The following is a 22,863-nucleotide window of genomic DNA, read 5'->3' as shown; positions in this document are numbered from 1 at the left end:
AAGCTGACTTTCATGCCTTTAAATTTTGTTCCCATATCCTTGTAGCATTTCTCAATGTTCTGGCATCACCAGATGTTCCAGGCTCTCTAGCTATGCTTGCACCAGGCCGCCTTGGTTCTCCTTGGACAGAAGTGGCACTTAGAAGCCACATCCTGGGCATCCTGTGTGGCCGTTACTGTGGGCTGAGTGGCTCCCTCAACATGTCTGTATACAGGGCTAGGAGATGATACAGATTTAAGATAAATATTGATGCAGACACATACTCCCTTTTATATTTCTCTCTCTGCCCAACCCCAGTACAGAGCTATATATATATATATATATTTTTTTTTTTTTTTAAAGAAAGCTCTTCTTTTCTGCATGGAATCCAATGAGATCTCTTCAGAATGCAAGACCCTCTCCTTCCCTGGTACAGCAGCTCGGTGGCTTCTCCCGCCCACAGAATACAACCTAGATCCTCTTCAGCATCCACGGCCTGGCATGATGTGACAGACCTCTGTCCCACCACTGGCTCGCTGACTGCTCAGGTGTCAGGCCCCCGGGGAGAGCTCTTGCCTTTCTGTGGCCTCCCCTCCCCAGGCTTTACCAGGTCACCTACTCACTTGCCTGCAAGCGCACGTCTGAAACTGAATTTATTCTTTTACAGCTTGTTTCTGTCCACCACCAAACACAGGTTCCAGCAATCCAGGGAACTGCCACCTGCGCTTGAGAGTGCTTTTGTGTGTGCACACGTGTGTATATGCTTTAGTTAACCCTCTAGGTCACCGGCACACCGTTCAAATACAGATGAAAGCAGATACAACGGACAAAGCAGCACCCTCTTTAAAGTGTACGAGGGTGGCGATATACTCCCTCTAGGCAGCTTAAAGTTTTTTAAAACGTAAACTTTTATTATCGTGTTGCACGTCCTGTACGTTGTCCGGCTGGACACTAATGTACCACACGGCGCCCCGCCGGCCGTGGGCAGGCCGCCCAGCCCACGGAGACGCCTTAAGAAGACGGTGGCCAGGGACTCCCTGACTGACGAGGGCCCCCACTGCGGACCCCTCTAGGTCCGAAGAAGCCAACGACTCTGCAACAGGTGAAATCGCGCAACATTCCTCAACAGCCGGCAGGAAATCCGCCGAGCACGCCTGACGCGCGAAAGCCGCGCTGCCGCACTACAGCTACCGCGATGCACTGCGAAGCTGCAAGCAGACCCAGGAGCCAATGAACAAAGGAAGCTGTCGGGAGGAGCCAATCCCTTGCGGCAGGAGGCGGGCTCTTCGCGGTCAGTTCCTCTGCGGTCGTGGGCGTCTCCGCGACGGGGGGCTCCGCCCCCGCCCCAGCCCTGGCTCCCCGGTTCCGGGTCCTGGGTCCCCCGAGAGGTGAGTGGGCTGCAGGTGGGAGCTGCCGTGCCGCCCGGCATGGAAGTGTCGCAGGCGCCGGACGATTGTGCGCCACGTCACGTCAGCTTTGCTGAGGCGGCCTTGGGCGCCCGCCCTGTTCCCGCCCCGGGGATTGCCAGCTGAGATACCCGCCGCGGTGTGGCCTTCCCGGGCTCCGCCGTCGAGGTCCCGGCGCGATGCTCCAGGCCAGTTTCGGTCCGAGGCGGGAGCGCTGGTGCAGGCTTCCTGTCAGACAACATGCACTTGTGCCAGCCCGCTTCGTCTGAGGTCCTGTGGGCTCGGCCCTGAAGTGAAAGAACTCCTGGCGTCTCCTCCGGACGTTATGGCTTTTCCCTCTTTGCGAGATGGTGCACGAGGCCGCTGACACGACCCCCTTCCCAGGGCCCGTGCTCCCGAGCGTGGAGTGAAAGCCGGTCAGTGAGGACTGGCTCCCACCCATCTCCCCCGGCCGCACCGTATTTAGAGAGAGGGTTCTTCAGGGACAGGCTCCCGAAAGTTTGACTCGAGTTCGAGGGGAGTTGTGTCCTGAACCACACCATGGCAGCTAAGATGGAAATCACCCTGAGCTCCAACCCTGAGGCCTCCAAGCAGGAGAGACACATAATAACGAAGCCAGAAGAGAAACGGGAAGCCACTCTCCCTGAACCTTGCCCGGACCCCGAGCTCTCCCGCCAGAGCTTCCGGCGCTTCTGTTACCAAGAGGTGTCTGGGCCCCACGAGGCGCTGGCCCGCCTGCACCTGCTGTGCCGGCAGTGGCTGCAGCCCGAGCTGCGCACCAAGGAGCAGATCCTGGAGCTGCTGGTCATGGAGCAGTTCCTGGTCATCCTGCCCCCGGAGATCCAGGCCCGGGTCAGGCATCGGCGCCCCGCGAGTGGCAAGGAGATGGTGAGGCTGGTGGAGGACTTCCAGAGGGCCGCCAAGAAGCCGAAACAGTGGGTAAGGGGCCGGCTCTGTCCCTTAGTCCTGGCATGTTCTGTCCATCGTGTTTGGTCTCTGGATCCTCAGACAGGCGCAGCAGGTAGACTGTGCTTCTCGCCCCTTTCTGGGAACCGTCTGCAAAGAGTTACCAGATTGCCAGGAAACTTGGCTTCTGGCATCCGTTGAGGAAGTAGAGCACCCGCGGTCTGCCCCTTCTGTTCTGGGCCTTCTGTCCTCAGAAGTAGTCCTAAGGTGTTTGAGTCTGCTGGCAGATTTTCCTCCACCCATCCCTCTGGGAATTCTCTTACAGTCAGAACTCGTGGGCAATGTCATCCTGTTAGGGAAAAAAAGTTTAGTATTGGGGAAACCTCCCTGAACCTTCTTCAGTGACACACCTCTGGCCATATTCCCTTTTGCTCCGAAATTACAGCTCACTTAGTCCCCAAGTCAGATCCCAGTTGGGGTTCGTGCAGGCAGCAAACAAGTGCAGGGCTTTAGAAAATAGAAACCATTAGGGAACAGAAGTGGGCTGTGCTTTTGGGCCACTTCTACTGAAGACCCCTGGCAGACCATTTAATAAATAAGAATGGCCCCTCACTGTACTACTTCCCATGCTTATGGGCCCTGTTTCCAACAGAAGTATGGAGGGGAGATGGGATGGGGGTTGGGAATCTGCTGGGGCAGCGTCATGAGTGACCCTAATTCTGACACCTTTGACCCCAGAACGTGGGATAAGGCCAGACTTGGACACCCACTTGGAGAACATTGGCTGGTTTGAAGCACCCTCATGCTTTTCGTCCCACGTGCCCTTTCCTTTGCTTCCCCTGGGTGGCGTCAGAGGGGTCGCTAAGGATGGAGCGTTAATGCATGGGGCTTGTTCCTAGGTGGCAGTCTGCATGCAGGGGCAGAAAGTTCTGCTGGAGAAAACTGGATCTCAACTTGAACAGGAGCTGCCTGACTTTCAACTGCACACTCTGCGAAGAGACCTCAGGGAAGAGTCTCTGGAGGAGCCTTCCCCGGCAGGAGGTCCTGACCAGCTCAGTCCCCACCCCTGGGAGAAATCCCCACTCCTCCAGCAGCCAGCCCCCAAGCCGACCGGGACAGGTAACTATTGTGCGACTCTTCTGCCTGTATCTGCCAAAGCGCAGCGTGCACACGTGTGTATTCAACGTCCCGTGTGATGACAGTTGTTCCCTTGGAAACGGCAGTAAGGAGAGTGATGGTCTATAAGTAACAAGTATGTTTGGGTCACTTTCTAGCAGTGAGTGTTTAGTAATCCAGTTCATTAAAGGAATGTTCTAGAACTTTTCTGGCTCTTTCAGAGCTATTTCTAGTAAAGAGAGATGCCGTTGTGGCAGTTGGTGAGCTTTCGCACAGGCCTGGGCTGAGTTTCCTTACCCAGCATAGTCTGTTGTTCAGAATGTTTTGCTGATGGAAGAAAAACCCCACTCCATAGTCTCTCTTCTTCCTCCTCTGGGACGCTTGGGGTTCAGGCCTGTGCCTGGTGTCTGGTTCCCTGCCTGCGGCACAGTGCCAGTGCAGCTCGTCCCCCTGTGAGCTCTGATACTGCAGCACAGGGACACTGCGGCCCAGTCTGGTGATAGAAATATAGGAGAGGAAGATTACAAGAACACCAGGGCCTTGTTTCCTTAACACTTACTATATTCAACAAATTCCTTGGATTTTAGTCTCTTGAAGCGGCTATAATAAAACATTAGAAAGAGTAGCTTATAAATAATATTGATTTCTCATAGTTGTGCAGGCTGCAGAGTCTGAGATGAAGGTGCCATTGTGGCTGGGTGGCAGTGAGGGCCCGATTCTGTACCCTCACACGGCAGAAGGGGCCAGAAGCTCATACTTACCTGTGCAGAGCCCTCAGGACCTCAGGACGCCATCCCTGTGGGAGTTTCAGCAGTGCATTTGAGGGGAACATAAACAGTACTTTATACTTTGATAGTAGTCTGAGAACACACAAAACACGGAAGATGTGGAACATTCAGTAGATAAGCAGGTTGCTTTGGCTGTCTATGTCCTGAAGGAAATAGCTCCCTTCCTCTCCACCACACATTCACTTCTCTTGCCTTAGCTGCCTCTGCGGCTCCCTTCTTCGATTGGATTCCCAAGAGGTAGACCTGTGTGGTCTCTGCCCCAAGGGCCCCCGTGAAGTCCTGCAGAGCTGCTGTGTTCAGTACAGTGGCCGCTGGCCTCCTGTGACTTTTCAAAGTTTACCCATTGAAGTATATGTCACACATTGTGAAATTCACCCTTTTGGGGTGTACGGTTAGTGCTTTTTGTACCCTCCCAAGGTTGTGCAGCCATTACCACTACTTCTGAAACATTGTCGTGCCCTCAGACAGACCCACCATTAGCAGCCCCCGAATCTCCATCCCCCAGACCCATCAGCTGCTAGCCTGCTTTCTGCGCTGCGTTTGCTTCTTGTGAGCATTTTATGTAACTAGAACCTTGCTTCCATCAGCTCAGATCCAGTGAATTAGAAGATAGAAGATCTTTGTCTTTCTCTCTGTAAATCTGCCTTTCCAATCAAAACAAACAAGTATTTTAAAAAGATGTATTTATTTTGATTGGAAAGGCAGATTTACAGAGAGGAAGGACAGAGAAAGTTCTCTCATTCTCTGGTTCACTCCCACCCAGGTGGCTTTAATGCTGGAACTGAGCCGATCTGAAGGGGAGGACGTGGAACTCAAACCTACATTCTAATAAAGGATGCTGTCATCAAAAGCAGAAGCTTTGGGCCACAATACCAGTCCTATTTAGAAGGCTTAGATTAGCCTAGAGTTGGACAAAATCATCTTTTATTTTTATTTTTATTTTTATTTATTTATTTATTTATTTTTATAAAGATTTATTTTTATTATTTTTTCATTGGAAAGGCGGATATACAGAGAGGAAAGACAGAGAGGAAGATCTTCCGTCAGATGATTCACTCCCCAAGTGAGCGCAATGGCTGATGCCATGCCGATCCGAAGCCAGGAGCCTCTTCTGGGTCTCCCATGCGGGTGCAGGTTCTCAAAGCTTTGGGCTGTCCTCGACTGCTTTCCCAGGCCACAGGCAGGGAACCACTTGCACCACCGCGCCGGGCCCAATCATCTTTTATTTTTATTGCAGTGTCTGACATTCAGATAGGAGGAGAGATAGGAAGATCTGTCCGCTGAGTCTCTCCCCAAGTGGCTGCACTGGTCAGAGCTGAGCCGATCCAAAGCCAAAGCCAGGACCCTCTTTTGGGTCTCCCATGCAGCTGCAGGGTCCCAGGACTTTGGGCCATCCTCGACTGCTTTTCCAGGCCACAAGCAGGGAGCTGGATGGGTAGTGGGGCTGCCCAAATTAGAACCAGCGCCCATATAGGATCCTAGGGCATGCAAAGCAAGAACTTTAGCTCCTAGGCTACCACATTGGGCCCTGGACAAAATCATCTAATACAGAGCCCATTTTATAATAAAGTGTTGAGGGCCCAGTGCAGTAGCCTAGTAGTGGCTGAAGTCCTTGCTTTGTGTGCAGTGGGATCCCATATGGGCACCAGTTCATGTCTCAGGTGCTCCACTTCCCATCCAGCTTCCCTGCTTGTGGCCTGGGAAAACAGTAGAGGATGGCCCAAAGCCTTGGGACTCTAAACTTGTAGGGAGACCCAGAGGAAGCTCTTGGCTTTGAATCAGTTCAGCTCCAGCCATTGCAGCCATTTGGGAAATGAACCAGATGGAAGATCTTTCCCTCTGTCTTTCTTTCTCTCTTTTGATCTGACTTTCCAATAAAAATAGAGAAATAATATAATAAAGTATTGACTATCTCATCTAAATTATATAAGACATGATGGGATGAGAAAACACAAAACGTATCCAAAAACCACTGGCACGTTTATTTGGGAGACACAAATGGAGCTCGTGGCTCCTGGCCTTGGCCTGGCCCAGCTCCATCCACTGTGGCCATTTTGTGCAGGAGTAAAGCAGCAAGTGGAAGATCTCTATGTCTGTCTGTCTTTCTCTTTCACATAAATACATATTAAAAAATACATGCTGGTACACAGTATATTTACCACAAAGGTGTACTTATACATAGTACGTAAGTGTAAGTATACTTAACCTGATGATTAATGTAGCCGAGGGGCTGGCACAATGGCGCAATTGGCTAATCCAATACCTACAAGTGCCAGGACCCCATGTGGGCACTGGTTTGTGTCCAGGCTGCTCCACTTTCCATCCAACTCCTTGGGACCCTGAACCTGTGTGGATGACCGGAGCAGGGTTCCTGGCTCCTGGTTTTAGATCAGCTCAGCTCCGCTCTGGCCGCTGTGGCTATTTAGGAAATGAGCCAGCAGATGGGAGATCTTTCTCTGTCTTTCCAATAAAAAGAAATAAATCTTTAAGAAAAATATACTGACTTTCCAATAACAATAAAATTTAAAAAGAAAAACAAATAATGATGCGACTGAATCGTACCTTTGGCTTACTCACTGCCCAGCATTGTGAGGTGGCATTGTAGCCCTAGCCCAGGAAAATATCAAAAACTCAAAGTACGGGTCCTAGTGAATATATCATAAGGCTAAAATATTGTTAAGTAAAGAATCATCTGTAATACTGTTACGAACACTTTTGTACCTATTTTTGTGTGGATGTACTTTTTTGCTTCTCACGAGGAGTGAAACTACATAATGATATGGTGGCTAAGTTTTGTGAGGAGCTACCAGGTAGTCCTCCGAAGCAACTACCCTTTCAGATTCCCAACAGAGTATGAAGATTCCAGTTTTTCCACCAGCTATAATTGTCAGCACTTGGTAGCAGTCTGTTTTATTCGTCATTTTATTAAGTATGAAGATGAAGAGGTATCCTTTTGTGCCTTTTTTCCCCCACAAGATATATTTATTTTTGTTAGAAAGTCAGATCAGATTTGTGGAAAGGACAGAGAGATCTTCCATCTGCTGGTTCACTCCCTAAATGGCTACAACAGCCAGAGCTGAGTCAGTCGGAAGCTAGGAGTCAAGATCCTCCTCCAGGTTTCCCACATGGGTTCAAGGTTGCAACGTTTTAGGTCATCCTCTACTGCTTTCCCAACCACAGGCAGGGAGCTGAATGGGAAGGGAGCAGATGGGATATGAACTGGTGCCCATATGGGATTACAACACTTGCAAGGTAAAGGTTTAGACACTGAGTCTTTGTGCCAGAGTCCCTTTTGTGCTTTTAATTTGCACTTCCTAGACTAATGGTGTTGAACAGCTTTTTCTGTGTTTATTGGCCAGTTGTGCACAATGTGTTTGGGTAAATGTCTAGAATTCAGATCCTTTGCCCATTTAAAAATTGAGTTACTTGTCTCTGATTGAGTAATAAGAATTCATTGTATTTTCTGGGAGTGGGGATGTGGAAAAAAGAATTGATTGTATTTTCTGAATATTAGGTTCATATATATGTGTGTGCGTGTGTGCATATACAGATATGATTTGCAGCTCCCCTTTCCCATTCTATGGCTTCTCTTCACTTTCTTAACAGTGTCTTTTGAGGCACAAAAGTTTTTAAACAATCTCACTTATCTGTCTTTTTTTTTTCTTTTCCGTTCTAGGTGTTTGTGCTTTTGGTGTCATTTGTAAAATACCATTGGCCTAAAATCATATCCAAGACCACAAATATTTAGCTTACATTCTCCACAAAATTGTCTTGCAAATATTGGCCAGAATCAACTTACTATAATTGTATATCCTGCTTATTTGAGTTAAAAATAAGTAAAATTCAGCATTCAGTTCCTCCCTACCACATCTCAAGTTCTCATAATGCACATTATCGCATGCAGCTGCTTACGGCCGTATTGAACAGCTCACAGAGGCTTCCCAGTCACAGAAGCCCTATTGGACAGCACTGTTCCACGCCCTCCAGCTTGCAACAGGCTATTCTAGCTGTTTCCATTTGGATCTCCAGTCTGGGCAGTAAGACAGTGGGCAGTTTCTGATTTGGGTACATGTCTAGTCTGCTGTCCAGTTTCTAAACATATATAATGTCCATTTGGTAATTTAAAAGGGAAAAACACCACAGTTACTGCATCTGTTATCCTTTACTAGAAGAGGCTGTCAGCGTCTGCCTGTGTCTGTGAGGGCCACTTGTTGAAGTAGTTCAGGTCCTGGACTGTAAAAGGGCTTGTGCGCTTCCAACACGAGCTGCTTTCCATCCATTCATTGACCCTCAGTTACGTTGAATTTACCTTTTCCTCTTCCTCTTTTTCCCAGATCTTTCCCTAAAGATAGGAAGGAGTAAGGTAGTGGGAGAACTTGGCTCCTAATTTTAATAGAAATCAGAATCACCCTTGTAGTCCAATCCTTGTGCAGATTTCCAGGCCTGACCTCAGGAGACTGACTCTGCAGGCGTGTGGGGTGCGGGGAGCCCGCACCTCGGGGATCTAGCCCAAATCGCCACTACAAGGCTGCCCTTCAAGAAATCTTGCAATATATTCCATAATGGTTTTGCTGCAATTCTTTCTTCTGAGTCCAGAAAATGAAGCATATTCTTTCTAATTATAGAGGCCCCCAGAATGAGAAGTGACAACAAGGAAAACCCACAGCAGGAAACGGTTAAAGGAGCAAAGCCATGTGCAGTGTCAGCTGGCAGATCCAAGGGGAACGGGCTGCCAAGTCCAGAACCACGAGGGGCAAACATGAGCGAGCCTCGGCTGTCCCGGAGGCAGGTTGGCTCTCCACATGCTCAGAAACCATTTGCTCACTACCAGAGACATTGCAGGGAGCTGGAATACACGAGCAGCCCCCTCAAAAACCACCCACTGAGGGAGCTGAAGAAAAGCAGAAGTGGGAAAAGAAGCCTGGGCAGCCGTTTGCAGCGTCTCGGGCACCAGCCAACCCGCTCAGCCAAGAAACCTTATAAATGCGATGACTGTGGGAAAAGCTTCACATGGAACTCAGAGCTGAAAAGACACAAGAGAGTGCACACGGGAGAGAGGCCCTATACCTGCGGAGAGTGTGGGAACTGCTTCGGGCGGCAGTCGACCTTGAAGCTGCACCAGAGAATCCATACTGGGGAGAAGCCATACCAGTGCAGCCAATGTGGGAAAAGCTTTCGCCAGAGCTCCAACCTTCACCAGCATCACAGGCTCCACCACGGGGACTGAGAGGAGCATCTTGTGCCCAACGGCTGCCAGGCAGGACTCTGTGTTCCTCCTCCCCTCACCTGCATGGGAACCATAGTTCACCTGCGTGACTCAGGACAGCAGGAGGCCCTGGGGGAGGCGGGGGAGGAGCCCTAGAAGGGGCTGACATGGATCCCGACGGTACATGGTAGTGAGATGAAGACATGGCAGGTGAATGGCAGTCTCCGTGGAAAGCAAGTATGGAGAAGCTACTGAGAGGGAAGCTGGACGACCCCTGGGCAGCTCCTCCTCTGAGGCTTTATTTATCTTCCAAAATCCATCAAAAGGTAGATTCTGCATATGTCATGCATTTCCTGTCATTCCAGACGATGCAGTGAACCACCAGAGTTCCAGGCCGTGTTCCTGAGGCAGAAACACTTTCTGTGACATCCTGCTGTTCATGGCAAAGAATAAATTCCGTGAGATGATGTATGTGCTGGTGTGAGGAAAGGGTTCCAAGGGAAAAAGAAAAAAGAAAATCGTGGCTGAGGAAAAAGAAAATGGCATGTGGTTGCTGCATTCCCGGCCTGAGAGGTAGAAAAAGCTACTGCAGTAAGCAAACCATGGCTCAAGACCTCCCTGCACACACAGAGGGGAGTCCTCCCTGTTCTCCCTTCTCCCTGAGGCTGTTGGTTTCAGAAATAACAAAATAACTGGGGGGATGAAATGTCCTAAAATTGCATTATGGTTGCAGATGTCAGTAGATTTACTAAAAATCCTTGAAATGCGTTAACTTTATTATACCTGAATTTTACCTCAATGATGTTTTAAAATATGACAAAATATATTTATATGAAATGTCAGAGTCCCAGAAGATCCTCTAACCCTACTCCCTCGTTCTCTAAGAATACAAATGAAGACTTAGTCACCCTGAGCAAGCCAGCTCAGTTTTCGGTGTGGGGACAGCTTTGGGCCAGTCAGGTTCTACCTTCTGTGAAGACAAGCAGGTGGCATACCTCCTGGGTCCCTGCCAGTCACCCCAGGGTGCTCTCACATCCCGTGTCTGCAAGTGCACACTCGTGGGCCTTTGCATGCACCTCTGCTTGTGTCTTGGCCCATGACACCCCACAGCTTCCTAGGTCATGGGACAGCCTTCCTGCAGAGGCATTCAGTCTGGCCACAGCCTTGCCCATAGGAGGCATTGGCAACATTCAGAGACAGTCTGGGAAGAGCAGAGCCTCCAGGGAGGCAGTGTTCCTGGGGACCTCCAAGAAGGCAGAGGGTGGGCTTGTGCAGATTAAGTATCTCCTTGTATCCAGGAAGGCCCCCAGCAACCATCTGGCTTAGCTTCAGTGGTGCGGAGGTTGGGGGACAGCACCCTGTACTCCCCAGCTCTGTCAGGACTAAAACCTTGCCTCCATCATTGTAGCCCTTGCCCTCAGCCCACGTCCAGCCAAAAGAGGCAAGTGTTCAGTAATTGAATAGTTGACACCTTCTGTTTTCCCCAAGGACCCATTTTGGGCTGAGTTCTGTGATCCCAGGGAGTCAGTGGAAGCAAAGTGATGCTTCTGTGTTTGGGGCAGAGGTTTACTGAAGCCCAATGGCTTTCCTCCTAGCTGTGATGGCCTTGGAGGCCTTCACCCATGGTCTCCCACTGAGGGATTTCCCGTCGGCACACAGCCTGTCTGTACCTCGCTCTAGCCTGCAGCCACTGGTCAGGGCCTCTGTATTTCTCATTCCGTTCCCCAGGCCCGTACCCCATCCTGTTTTTCTAGGCCAGACCTTTCACTGTTGCATATATGCCTCCGAGTCGTGGTCATGTCTGTGTCAGTTCCTGTTGGTACTTAACAGATGATTGTGAAAGTTGGTGGCTTAAAACAAACTTCTGTGTGAGTCTGGAGGGCACAGGTCCAGAATGAGCCTCGCTCTGCCAGAGCCAGGCTGTTCGATTCCCCTTGGGAGACTCTGCGAGCGAGTCTGTGTGATGGTCACCCATGTCCTTTGGCTTATGGGCCTGTCTTCCCTCCCCGCTCATCACATCAGCTGCTTGCCTGTTTCTGCTCCTTTGGTCTCCCTCTTCTGAGGATCATTAGAATCCTCTTAGGCCTGGGATGATCTTCCTGTCTCAAGATCCTGAACTAATTACCCACTGTGAAGGCCATGTGCTACAGAAAGGAGTGTATCAAGTTCCAGGGCTTAAGATGTGGATATGTGTTGTGTTTTTCTTCCCTTGGGGGAGAGGGGTGTACGATGGCCACCAGACTTGCTCATCTTCAGTCAACCTGGTCCACCAAAGAAGACCTCTCCCCAAAGAGAAGGAATATGGGTTTCTACTTCCCCTATTTACAAAGCTTGCTCAACTGTGTATTTCAAAGAACCTGTGTGTGTGCGTGTGTGTAGGTGTATGTGTGTTTCTGCTCCTGCTGATTGCAAAATCAATAACTATATAATCTTGGTGTCTTTGGATGATGAACTGTTCAACTGTAGACATTGAATAAATGTGATGAGATCGCCATACTGCTTCTTTGTCCTTTTCTGAAAGATTTCAAGTCTGACGCTGCCTTGCCTCCCTGGATTTAAGTTCAGCTCCAGGCCAGTAGTGGCACAGTGGACAGAAGGAAGGCCCCCAGGGTGCTATATTCAGATAAAGGGTTCCCCTGTTCCCTTTTGCCAGTGTGTGGTCCACCAGATGGCCTGGCTTCAAACTACCAGCCTACTGATTTGACCAGCTGCCTTTTGGAGTACCTCATTGTAAGAAAAGAACCTCTCCTGTCATGTGCAGCCTTTGTCTGTGGAACAGCCTGGAAGGTTCTGCCATCTTCCCTAGGCCTTACGCTGCACTTAACCATGTCAGCTGCCATGACTTCAGCCCCAGGTGGCTTCAGGGAGATAGAGGAAGCCCCGGTGGATGAGAGGGGTCTGAATAGCATAGATCTTCAAGAAAAGCGTTTTTAATTGACAACAGATGAGGACTTGGGAAAATCTGTCCCATGGTATAGTTAACTCACCCAATATCAGCAGTAACTATGCATAATACCACAGTGTTAAACTCTCCCCTGTTTTCTGGAATAATAGTGTTTTATAGCTCTATTAAGGTGTTTTACATGCCAGGAACATTCATCCACTTCAAGTCTAATTGAATAAATACAGAATATGCAGGGTTGTGCAGCTCTCACTTAGACTAAGCCGAGGGCATTTCCAACAGCCCTACCATCATTTCCCATTCCTGCATCCTCAAGCTCCGTCCTCTCCCTGCATGGTGTCCGCAAGGCATTTCCATGCAGTACTATGTATCATGGATTTCCTCCACTGTGTGGCCAGCTCATATTATCTGTTTATCTGTTGATAGACCTTTGGGTTGCTTCCATGTTTGGGCCATTGGGAATCACGATGTTAACACTGGCTACAGGTTTTATATGTTCAGTTCTCTTGAGCTATACCTAAAGGCAGACTTACTGGATCTTACAGTGATTTTATGTTTTACTTTTTCAGGAAGAACCTAACTGCCACAGGAATTGTACTTTTTTTTTTTCTGCATTGCCCACAGCAGTGGAGGGGCAGTCCATTTTCTCCACATCTTACTTGTTAACTGTCTCTTGATGTTAGCTACTCTAAGTGACATAAAGTGGCACCTTTGATTTTGATTATTTTTCACTTCCCTCATGACTGGTGAAGTTGGAATCTTATCACGTATTTACTGGCCATTTGTGTATCAGCTTTGGAGAAACAGCTATTCAAAATCTCTGCTCATTTTGTTAATTTGATTCTTGTTAATTAATGACTGAGCTGTAAGAATTCTTTATTCTGGAATCAAGTCCTTCTTAAATAGATTATTTGCAACTGTTTTCCCATTCACTTGCAGTATAAATTTGTATGGTTGTAGTGTGCCTCTTTAAGATAGCCATCACCTGCCAAAACACCAGAGTGACCTGTCACTTTAATTGCCAATGACATAACTTGACATTCCTTTGCAACACCATTCACACCAGTTACACCAGCGCCATAGGCTGCCCACTACCTGACCACACATGGCTCCTATTTTATTAATAGAAAAGCCTGAAAAACTCTGTTAGAGCAGCTCTTTTGTTCAAACCCTTGTATAAACAAATTTTCCCTCCAGGAAAACTAATATTTATCAACCACTTTATAAGTGAGAGCCATTACCAAGGTCTTTATGTAAAAGAATCTCATTTGATTGCCACAACAACCCTGGAAATTGTTTGTGTCCCCACCTTAGAGGGAAGGGAGCTGTGCCAGTTCAAGGTTTAAGCAGTTTGTTGCACCACAATGGCAGCAGACAGCGCCAGGGCTAGAAGCAGGTCCAGCTGGTGCAGGTTGCTCCCTCTCCAGACACACAGAGGTTCAGGGGTCCAGAAAGTTAGCTGTGGGAAGTGTGGGATTGTTACCGAATCTGCTGGAACCCTAGCAATTTGGATGTGGAGAGAGATGAGGGGCTGATGATCAGCTGTTGATGGTGGGAAGAGTAGCCCAGGAACAGAATTCTAGGCCAGCTTTCCCAAGACATGGCTGCCTCTCAGATCACTTCACGCAGCTTGGCCCTTTTATGCTGGGATGGATTTATAGGGGAGGACTCTGAGAACAGGTAAAGTGGTCTATCCATACAGGGGAATATTATTCAGCACTGAAGAGGAGGAGGCACTAATATATGTTACACTGTGAATGAACTTTGAAAACTGGTGCTTGGTATTGTGTGAAGTCACTAGTTTGAGCACCCAGAACGAGCAGACTGATAGACATAGATGAGTGCTTGGCAGGGAGGGTGGGAAAGGGGGACTGGGTTCCCTTTGAGGTGATTAACGTGTTCTGGAATTAGTGGTGATGGTTATTCGACCTTGTAAACTTACTAAACACTGAATCATGCATTTATTTAAAAAGATTTATTTTTATTGGAAAGTTAGATTATACAGAAAGGAGGAGAGACAGAAGATATTCCGTCCAATGATTCACTCCCCAGGTGACCGCAACGGCCAGTGCTGAGCCAATCCGAAGCCAGGAGCCAAGAGCTCTTCCAGTTAAGGTCCTTGCCTTGCACGCCCGGGATCCCATGTCATTTGCAAACAATAGTAAGTTTACTTCTTTTTTGATTGGGATGCCTTTAATTTCTCCTTGTTGTCTGTCCTTTGAAAGCAAATGTTGAAAGCAGGTATTTTTGCTTTGCACCAGATCTTTGTTGAAAACTTTTGTTTCTTTCCAGTGATTATGATGTTAGCTGTTAAGATATTCATTAGCAGTCTTTAATGTGTTGCATAAATTTTCTTCTACACCATCGTTATCATAAAATGATGTATAACTTTGTATCAAATGCTTTCCCTCAATCTATAGTGATGATCATGCGGTTTTAATATTTCACTGCTAATGTGTCACATTGATTTGCATGTATTAACTCTGCCTTTCATCCCTGAGATAAACCCCGCCTGGATTTAGAAAGCGGTATTCCCAACATGTTGCTGGCTTTAATTTTCAGTGTTTCACTGAGAGCTTCTGCATGCTTGCTGATTGATGATATTTGCCTATAGGGCTTTTTTTTTTTTTTTTTTGCCATACTGTATTCTTGTCATTTTTGATAAGAGAGTGATGCTGGACTTATAAAATGAATTAAAAGTAATCCCTCTACTTTTATTTTGGAAATTAGCTTAAGAAGGATAAATACTAACTTTTCTTTCAGTGTTTGGTACAATTAAGCATGAAGCCATCCTGGCTGCTCTACTTCCTGTTCCCCTCCCTGCTTATGGACTGGGAAGGCAGCAGAGGGCAGCCCAAAATCTTAGGACCCTGCACCCTGGGGGAGACCTGGAAGAAGCTTCCGGCTTCAGATCAGCTCAGCTCCAGCCACTGTGGCCAATGAGGGAATGAACCAGCAGATATAAGATCTTTCTGTCTCTCCTTTTCTCCATAAATCAGATGTCTTTCCAATAAAAATAAATTAATCTTTTAAAAAATTTTAGCTTCATTTGAAAAGCAGAGAGACAGAAATAGCCAGATACATAGAGAGTTTCCATCCACCGGCTAAGAGGCAGGATCCGGGGGTCACTGACTCGAACCGGCTCTCCAGTGAGTAGCAGGAACCTGTCACTGGAGCCATCACCACATCAGCCAGAAGCTGGAAGAGGAAGGTTGTCAGCTCAGGGACTATGACGTAGAAACGCAAATCACCAAGGCCCTCTGGGTATCTGTTGTGACGCGCGATGGCTCTTTACCTGTACATGGCAATATGGAACTCGAAGGAAAGGGGAAGTTCAGGCTCCCATTGAACGTAGTCGCGGTAGCCACAGCAGTGGCCAAGCTCAATTGGCGAGACTAATAGCGAGCTCACAGGACACACTCTAACCAACCCCAAAAGCCTGAGAATAACCCGGCGCTGGCGCGAAGGTGTCCATCCAAGACGAACCATAAAGAGGCATAAAGCAACACAGTACACACGGCAGAGACGCACTAGGCAGACGCAGAGGTTCGCACTAGCAGCAGTCGGGCCAGACTGGGAGTGCTGCGAAGTCAGGGCTGAGAATCGGGGAGGAGATTCAGGTTGGTCCTGTGGCTGGCACAGAGTGGGGACACTGGCATGCCGATTGCACACGCTCTCACCAGCACTATCTTCCGTGGAGATGGCTGAACAGGGCCAAGAAGCCGGCTGAGTGTGGCGGCTGGATGCCCAAGGAAAGGATCGCCACACTGCACCTGCCCAAGAGTGCGCAGGCGCCATCGGAAGTGGGGGTGGATCGGAAGTGACAGTCCAGCACCCAGCATCCGGTCTGGTTGGCGTTTCCGCTAGCCTGGGTGCAGCCAGTGACCAAAAAGGGAGACCAGGATGGCTCGCAGGCCGCGCAAAGCCTGCTGGGGGTCCTGTTGCCACGCCCCTTACCGGAAGCAGCTGCCGCCGCGAGCGGCCCTGCCCAGCGGGCTGGAGCTGCGGGCATCCAGTGCTGTCCTTCGGCCACGTAAAGGAGAACAAGCCATCTTACTTCCTTTGTTGTATGGCACCATGTCATTCATTCACTCGCTCCAAACCACAATCCCACACTCTTCAAAATCCCATCATTGTCAACTAAAACCGCTGGTGTTAAAAGAGAAAAAAAAGTCTACTTTCTTGCCTTCAACACAAAATAGCATTTATTAGATGCCAAATTACACATCAGATAGACAGTCACTGCCTGTTGGGAGCCTGCGATCCAGGACACAACCTGAGAATGTACCGCGCACAATAAAAACAAAAACAATAAAAGTGCATTCAGTGAACATACTTATGAGGTATCCAGAAGAACGAGGGATTACAGCACATTCTTAGGAGTATTTTCGTAACACCCCCGTCATGTGACCAGCTAAAATAAATACTATATTTTTGCATTGTCTAAATAGAGTTAAATCACATTTTTATACCTAAGGCTCTTATAAATACTAGTTTGCTGATAGGTATACAATAACTTTGGGTTTAAAGAGAGACTTATATGAATGAATATTTATAATACTCTGGTTCTTTTACATTAATAGCCATATGAATTAGTCATATTTTGCTCCAGTACTTATCTCTAATAACTATATCTATAGAACTTTATAATACCAAGCATTTTGATTAAAAACCTAATGATTTCCTGTATGTATTTTTCTTTAGAGATGGAAAGAAAACGTTACAATTTTTTAAAAAAACAAATCCAACTAAAACCTTCAGGATGTGTTTGACGGAACTTGGAATCTTTGCTTGTATGACAGAAATGGGAGTTCCAGCTTGCAGTCTTGGGGATTCTTCTGATGCCTTGAAACAACTAAATGAGGTTTGGATAGAGAAAAGGAAACAAGAGCGTTCCAGAACGCACGTTCACAGAGCACCCCCTGGCTGCTTGCAATGGTAATGCATGACATGAGTGCCAACAGAATCGTGGCCTTTGGAATTGGAGACACCCAAGCTTAAAAAACAGTTTTACCACAGTGTGAGTTCTTACGTGCAGGGTGAAATGCTCCCTTCCCTCAGAGGTCCTCAGTTTCCTCACTGCCATGAAGCAATGTCACAGATTTACTCTGAGGATTAAGTTAGGTCATATAAGTGTTGAAAGTAAGAAACAAGTATAATCACTTTTAGCAAGATTGGTCATGAGCTTCCCTCCCTACTCCATCCCTAAATCAAGTCCAGCCTCCAGGAAAGAGTTATATTAAATGACTAAACCTGCTTGTAAACATTTGAGTTATACATACCAGTACCACACCTGACATCAGATGTGAGAACCGGAACTCCACAGATACTAACAACCATCAAAGTTATCAACTAGTCCATTCATTTTGGAACTTTTTATGGAACAGGGGAGAGGAGAAAGAAGATTCCTGGCTCCATTAGAAAGTCACATGTTAAACAAGAAATAATGTCATACAAATATTACGTTCAAATAGTTATACCAAAAACGTCTAAAACATACACAGAATTCACTTTCTCACACACTGTATCTGCAGAACTGGCTAAAAAAAAGTAAATTCTCCTTCTTCAAAAATCTACTTAGAAACCACCTATACAAAAATGAGAAGTGCTTGAGTAACAGCCTTCATTTCTAAGAAAACTTAATTTAGTGAAAAAGTTATTTTTGTTCTCTGGCTCATATAAATGGAATGTTATTTTCAATACTGGCTTCTTTCACTAGTTGTATGATATTTCCTCAGCTCTCAGACAGAATACTGCCTAAGACTGTGGTAGACTGTGATGTGGAATATGTTTAAAGTGCTTAGCATAACACCTGGCACATAAACTGGAACTGTGTACTGAAAAGCTCAAACGTTAAGGAAAACATGTTATATTTATTTGGTGTTTCTTCTATGGCTTCGCCTATGAGTAACAAGATGCATTTTCATTCTGAAACTTCTCCCACACGTGGTACATTTAAGAGGTCCCTCCGTTGTGTGGCTCTTTTGGTGGCTTGCAAGTTCAGACTCTGATGTAAAGTTTTCTGCACATGTTTTACATTGATGGGGCTTTTCTACCGCGTGAATGTTCTGATGGGAAACAAGCTCAAAGAAACAAGGAAAGGTCATATCACACTCAAGACATTGCAAGGGTTTGAATTTTGAGAAAGAAAAAAAGTTTTCATCATCATTGCTGCAGCTTTGAGAGTCTTCCTTGGGGCCCTTCTCTGGGAGCGAAGAGCATGAGGCCTGCCCCAAAGTGCTTACACACTCAGTGTTCTGGTATGGAGTGGCTGATGGGTGTGTTTTCTCTTGCAAAGTAAGATTTGTGTTCTGAAGAACATGTTTATCACAGTTGGCACACTCATAGGCTTTCTCAGCACTGTGGCTTTTCTGATGCTGTGCCAATCCTGGAAGCCACATAAAAGTTCTTCCACATTTGTCACAAGTATAGGGTTTCTCCTGTGCATGGCTATTCATATGCCGGGACAGGTGTGGCTGCTTGTGGAAGCTAGCACCGCACTTGGCACACTTGTAAGGCTTCTCACCAGTATGGATTCTCCTGTGTGTCCTCAAGTTGGCTCTATGATTGAAGATCTTCCCACAATCAACACATTTATGCTTTTTCTCTACTGTGTGAATTTTCTGATGTAAAGCAAGGTAAGAATTATCACTGAAGCTTTGGTCACATTCAGGACACTTGTACACAAGTTTGGTTTCTTCCAACGGAAATTCAAGGATTTCAGAAAGTTGTCTGATTCCTAAACATTGAGATAATTCTACTAATGGGGTATGGTTTTCAATGGTAACCAAAAGGCTTATGAATCTTTTCTCGCAAGCAGAGGTTCCATCTGACACTTTCCTTTCAGAGTTTCCAACTCCATCCTCAGAGGATTTTTCTGGGTAATAGACAAGGGGTGCAGCAATGGAGTAATTTTCTAGGGCAAGCTCATCAAGTTCCAGAGACTCTAGGCTTAACTGCTGATTAATCTCAGTCTTGCCTTCCTCTCCTGTTGATAAAAACAAAATGAAGCAAAACATAGACAATACCTTCAGGTGATAACAAGGGACAGTACAAGCTAAGGTAATCACACAGAGGCCCAAGAAAGTGTAAGTGGATTATGACCCAGATACTGATAAACATACAAAATCAGGAGCCTGAATTCTGAAAAGATTTAATTCTAGGTGAATCTGCAAGAGGAAGAAACAGAGTGCATGAGTCAGGACCCAGTAGGATAGGTACGAAAAACAGTCTTGGGAGAGATCACCCAGATGCCCAGTTTCCCAGTCAGTGTATTTAGACCTCAAGAGCCTTTAATCATTCAAGCTGTCTCAAGTAGCAACTGGACAATCACAGCTGGAATGGAGACTGGAATTCATATTTCTCAAGAGAGAAAGCAGGCAAGTGTTTTCCTGCCTTATCAGAGAAGTTCACAGGTTACTAAAAATTTGTTTTATTTTCACCAAGTGAAGTTTCCAAAATTTCTTTACTGTTCACCGAAGAATGATCAAGGTGTAGCTACTGTGCAATAGTACTGCAGGCAGATAACAGTCAGTTTTACCACGAGAATGACTGACAAAATTTGAGCCTGCCCCAAAGCATTTTTTAAAAATATTTTCCCAAATAAGCTGGCTCTCCATATCCACAGTTCTCTGTTTTTATAGTCAATTGTAGATTAAAAATATATGAAAAAGGCTGCATCTGTCCTGAACATGAATAGGCCTTTTTGGGGTCATTATCCCTAAACAATTCAGTAAAAAAAAATTTATAGCACTTATATTAAGTAATCTAGATGTGATTAGAGTATACAGAAGGGTGTGTATGGGTTATATGCAAACACTATAGTATTTTCTACACGGGAATCTGAGGATTTGAGCATTCTGCGGGAGTAAGAGGGTAGAAGAGGGGATCCTAGGATCAATTTGCCAAGGATACAAAGAACAATTACATTTTTCATGTGTAAAGCCAATTTGTTATTATAAAAGGAGTCTTTTCCAAAAAAAAAAAAAAGAAAAAGAAGTCTTTTCACAGACTTTTATGATTGTCTCAATTGAATGGCTGGCAAGGGTTTCTGGGGTGCAATACAGTACATGGGAATCCAAACAGGACCCAGTGATTCCACTGATCTGAGGAAATTCTAATATCACAGATCAAAGATGCCAAGACAACCAGAATGTGAGAGAAAGATACAAAGAGGTTGCTTCCCAGAAAGAAAACTCATGGCATCTCCATGGTGTCTTAAGACTTAGTTGCTGAGTGCTAACAAGTAAGCACGTGATGTGATTACTACCCAAGGCCACAGAAAGAACCACGCAAAAGTAATACACAGAACATTTTCCAGAGCTCAACAGGAGTTTATGCCCCATGTCTTTGAGTGGGAATAGTTTCTCACAGGACATCAAGCAAACTTATCAGAAAAATATTGCCTTAGCAGTAGTCCAAATTAGCTTTAGATTAAAAGCTAATCAAAACCACCCTAACAAAGCCAAAAAGCAAAGCTTGATAGGGTCAGACTAATCCCAAGTACTTTAACTGCATGCTGGGTTAAAGCCCAGAGTCCCTTTTAAACATGCGACAATCCAGCTCCAAATAATATAAAATTCACAGTGACTAACATCCAGTCAAAAATGACCAAGCACAGAAAGAAGAAAATATCACCAACATGTAGGAGGAAAATCAATCAATAGAAACAAAGGCAGAACTGGAACACACAGCGAGCATATTTTTTAAAAAGCTATTATAGTATCTTCCTCTCTGTCTCTCCTCTCTGTATATCCGCCTTTCCAATGAAAAAATAATAAAAATAAATCTTTAAAAAAAAAAAGCTATTATAAATATTTCCCTATGTTCAAGGAGGTAAAAGAAAACAAAAACATGACAAACCAGTGGAAGATACAAATACAAATTACAGGACAGTTTAGATACTTAAATAGTAGTTGGAGATAAAATCTACTCAGAGAACTGCTGCACATGGGTCTCCTTAGGCAGCACAGCTATTGAACACCTTAAGAGTGAAACTCCCAATATCTAGCAAATGATTATATTAACCAGGTTTCCTAAGTAAAACAGGAAATTTACAGTAACAAATATTTAAAAAGATTACCAGGTAATGCCACATCTTTTATGAAGTTAAAGTCACGGTACCAAATTGATTTTTTAAAACCTTTTAAGAAATCACCTAATCGTTCAAAACTTGCCTTTCATGTAAGTTCTCATCATATCCAGACAAATTTCCCAGGGACAGGTTCTACTCCAACCACTACCTTAGAACTGACAAAGCTGGAAAAGTACAGGAAAAACCAAATGCCTCACCATTCAAAATGACATGCTCGGCTGCGGCCCCTCTGTCGAGGACCCTCTGGGCAGAAAGCAGACCCACGCACTCCTCTTGGGAAAAATACACAGCCAGATCTTCATAGACCACAGGCCCCTGAAACAATAGGAGAGCTCATTGCACTACCAGAGGCTTGCAGGCTGGTTCCTCTAGCAACAAGCGAGACCGGGGACAGCTACAAACGGCAGATGCGAGGGAGAAAGGGGTTTCAGGCAGAAGGTTCCCTAGTTCTGGGATGGGCAACAGTGTACAGATCAACACAGCGCACTGTGAGAATTCACAGAGACTAGTCTGGTGGAGAAAAGCCCAGGGGACACTCACTGTGGTGGGAACCCTTTAGGGAAGGATGGAGAAGACTGGGCAACTCAGGAAGAATCTTGAAAAAGATGGAAGTTAAAGGGATTCTCACATTCCGTTCTTTGCTATTGCTATTCTTACGACCCCACCCCATGACAGTCATCGCTGAATTCACTCAGCGTTCAGCCAAGCCCACTACTCCTTCCCCAGCCTGGTCCTATAAATCAACGGAAGAGGGGGATGTGACCCAGAACCCAGCGGGGCATCATCCTCTTGTTCAACAGGTGTGAACCTAGGATTCTCTTCAGGACAGACACCGTGTTACAGGCTCATCCAAAGGCTCCGTTTCTAGCGAGTGAGTTTGGAAAGGAACAAATTGGTCAGGGAGGAGCATTTTAAAAAATAAGGGTACTTCATCTCACCTGAGCATCCACTGTCGCCAGCACAGACGCCATTTGGGAGAGTGGAAGTGGGAGTCCCCACAGAGACTGAAAAAGCAAAGCTATGCAAAGAAAAAACAGTCCTCAAGCAGGCCGGTTGGGCTGCAAGGCTTGTCCACGAAATCCCCGGGGTCCTCCTGGTCCTCCCAGTCTCTTGAAGGACCTGAGGCAAATTGCTTTTCGCTTCGGCCTCGCCTCAAAAAGTGTGCCCCACTCACTGCTCTGGGACTAGTGAAAGCCTCCTGCTAGCCCTGCGGTAGCAGCAACAGCTGAAGGCGACGCCCAGTGGCGCGACGGGACAACGAAAGCCACGGCCACTGCAAGCGTCGCACGTTCCCATGCTCCCCCACGCAGAAGTCGCGGGGAAAGCAGCCGGAAGCAAGCCAGCCTCAGCGCCGGCCACACCCTGCCACTTGATTGGCTAAGCCGTGCTCCCGAGGGGCCGTCTTTCTTTTCTCGGAACCAATAGGACGCCGAGTCGAGGCCCGCTCACGCCCCGCCTGCCCGAGG

At 46.6% G+C, this 22,863-nt stretch overlaps 2 protein-coding genes across 3 annotated transcripts; one reads left to right on the top strand and one right to left on the bottom strand.

Annotated features, from left to right (window-relative positions):
- Positions 1-1,344: 1,344 nt before the first annotated feature.
- Positions 1,345-11,895, top strand: LOC121151727 (zinc finger protein 174-like). Its single transcript, XM_040973472.1, has 3 exons — positions 1,345-2,324; positions 3,191-3,410; positions 8,821-11,895. The coding sequence occupies exons 1-3, from the start codon at positions 1,926-1,928 to the stop codon at positions 9,420-9,422; spliced, it is 1,221 nt and encodes a 406-aa protein (XP_040829406.1). The 5' UTR covers positions 1,345-1,925; the 3' UTR covers positions 9,423-11,895.
- Positions 11,896-17,877: 5,982 nt separating this feature from the next.
- Positions 17,878-22,661, bottom strand: LOC121151726 (zinc finger protein 597-like). Of its 2 annotated transcripts, XM_040973470.1 has the most exons (4): positions 22,336-22,661; positions 21,595-21,712; positions 21,386-21,400; positions 17,878-19,291 (listed from the first exon to the last, which is right to left on the bottom strand). In XM_040973470.1, exons 1-4 carry the CDS (start codon positions 22,366-22,368, stop codon positions 18,177-18,179), a joined length of 1,281 nt encoding a protein of 426 aa, XP_040829404.1. In that variant the 5' UTR covers positions 22,369-22,661; the 3' UTR covers positions 17,878-18,176. The 2 variants fall into 2 exon arrangements, with proteins under 2 accessions (XP_040829404.1, XP_040829403.1); XM_040973469.1 differs by lacking the exon at positions 21,386-21,400.
- Between the last annotated feature and the right edge of the window lie 202 nt (positions 22,662-22,863).

This window comes from Ochotona curzoniae, unplaced genomic scaffold (assembly GCF_017591425.1).
Source record: "Ochotona curzoniae isolate NIBS_2020 unplaced genomic scaffold, NIBS_Ocur_1.0 contig_2321, whole genome shotgun sequence".
In the NCBI taxonomy this organism is placed as follows: domain Eukaryota; kingdom Metazoa; phylum Chordata; class Mammalia; order Lagomorpha; family Ochotonidae; genus Ochotona; species Ochotona curzoniae.
Note: the sequence above shows the minus strand (reverse complement) of the source record. Positions and strands in the feature narration are given on the sequence as shown.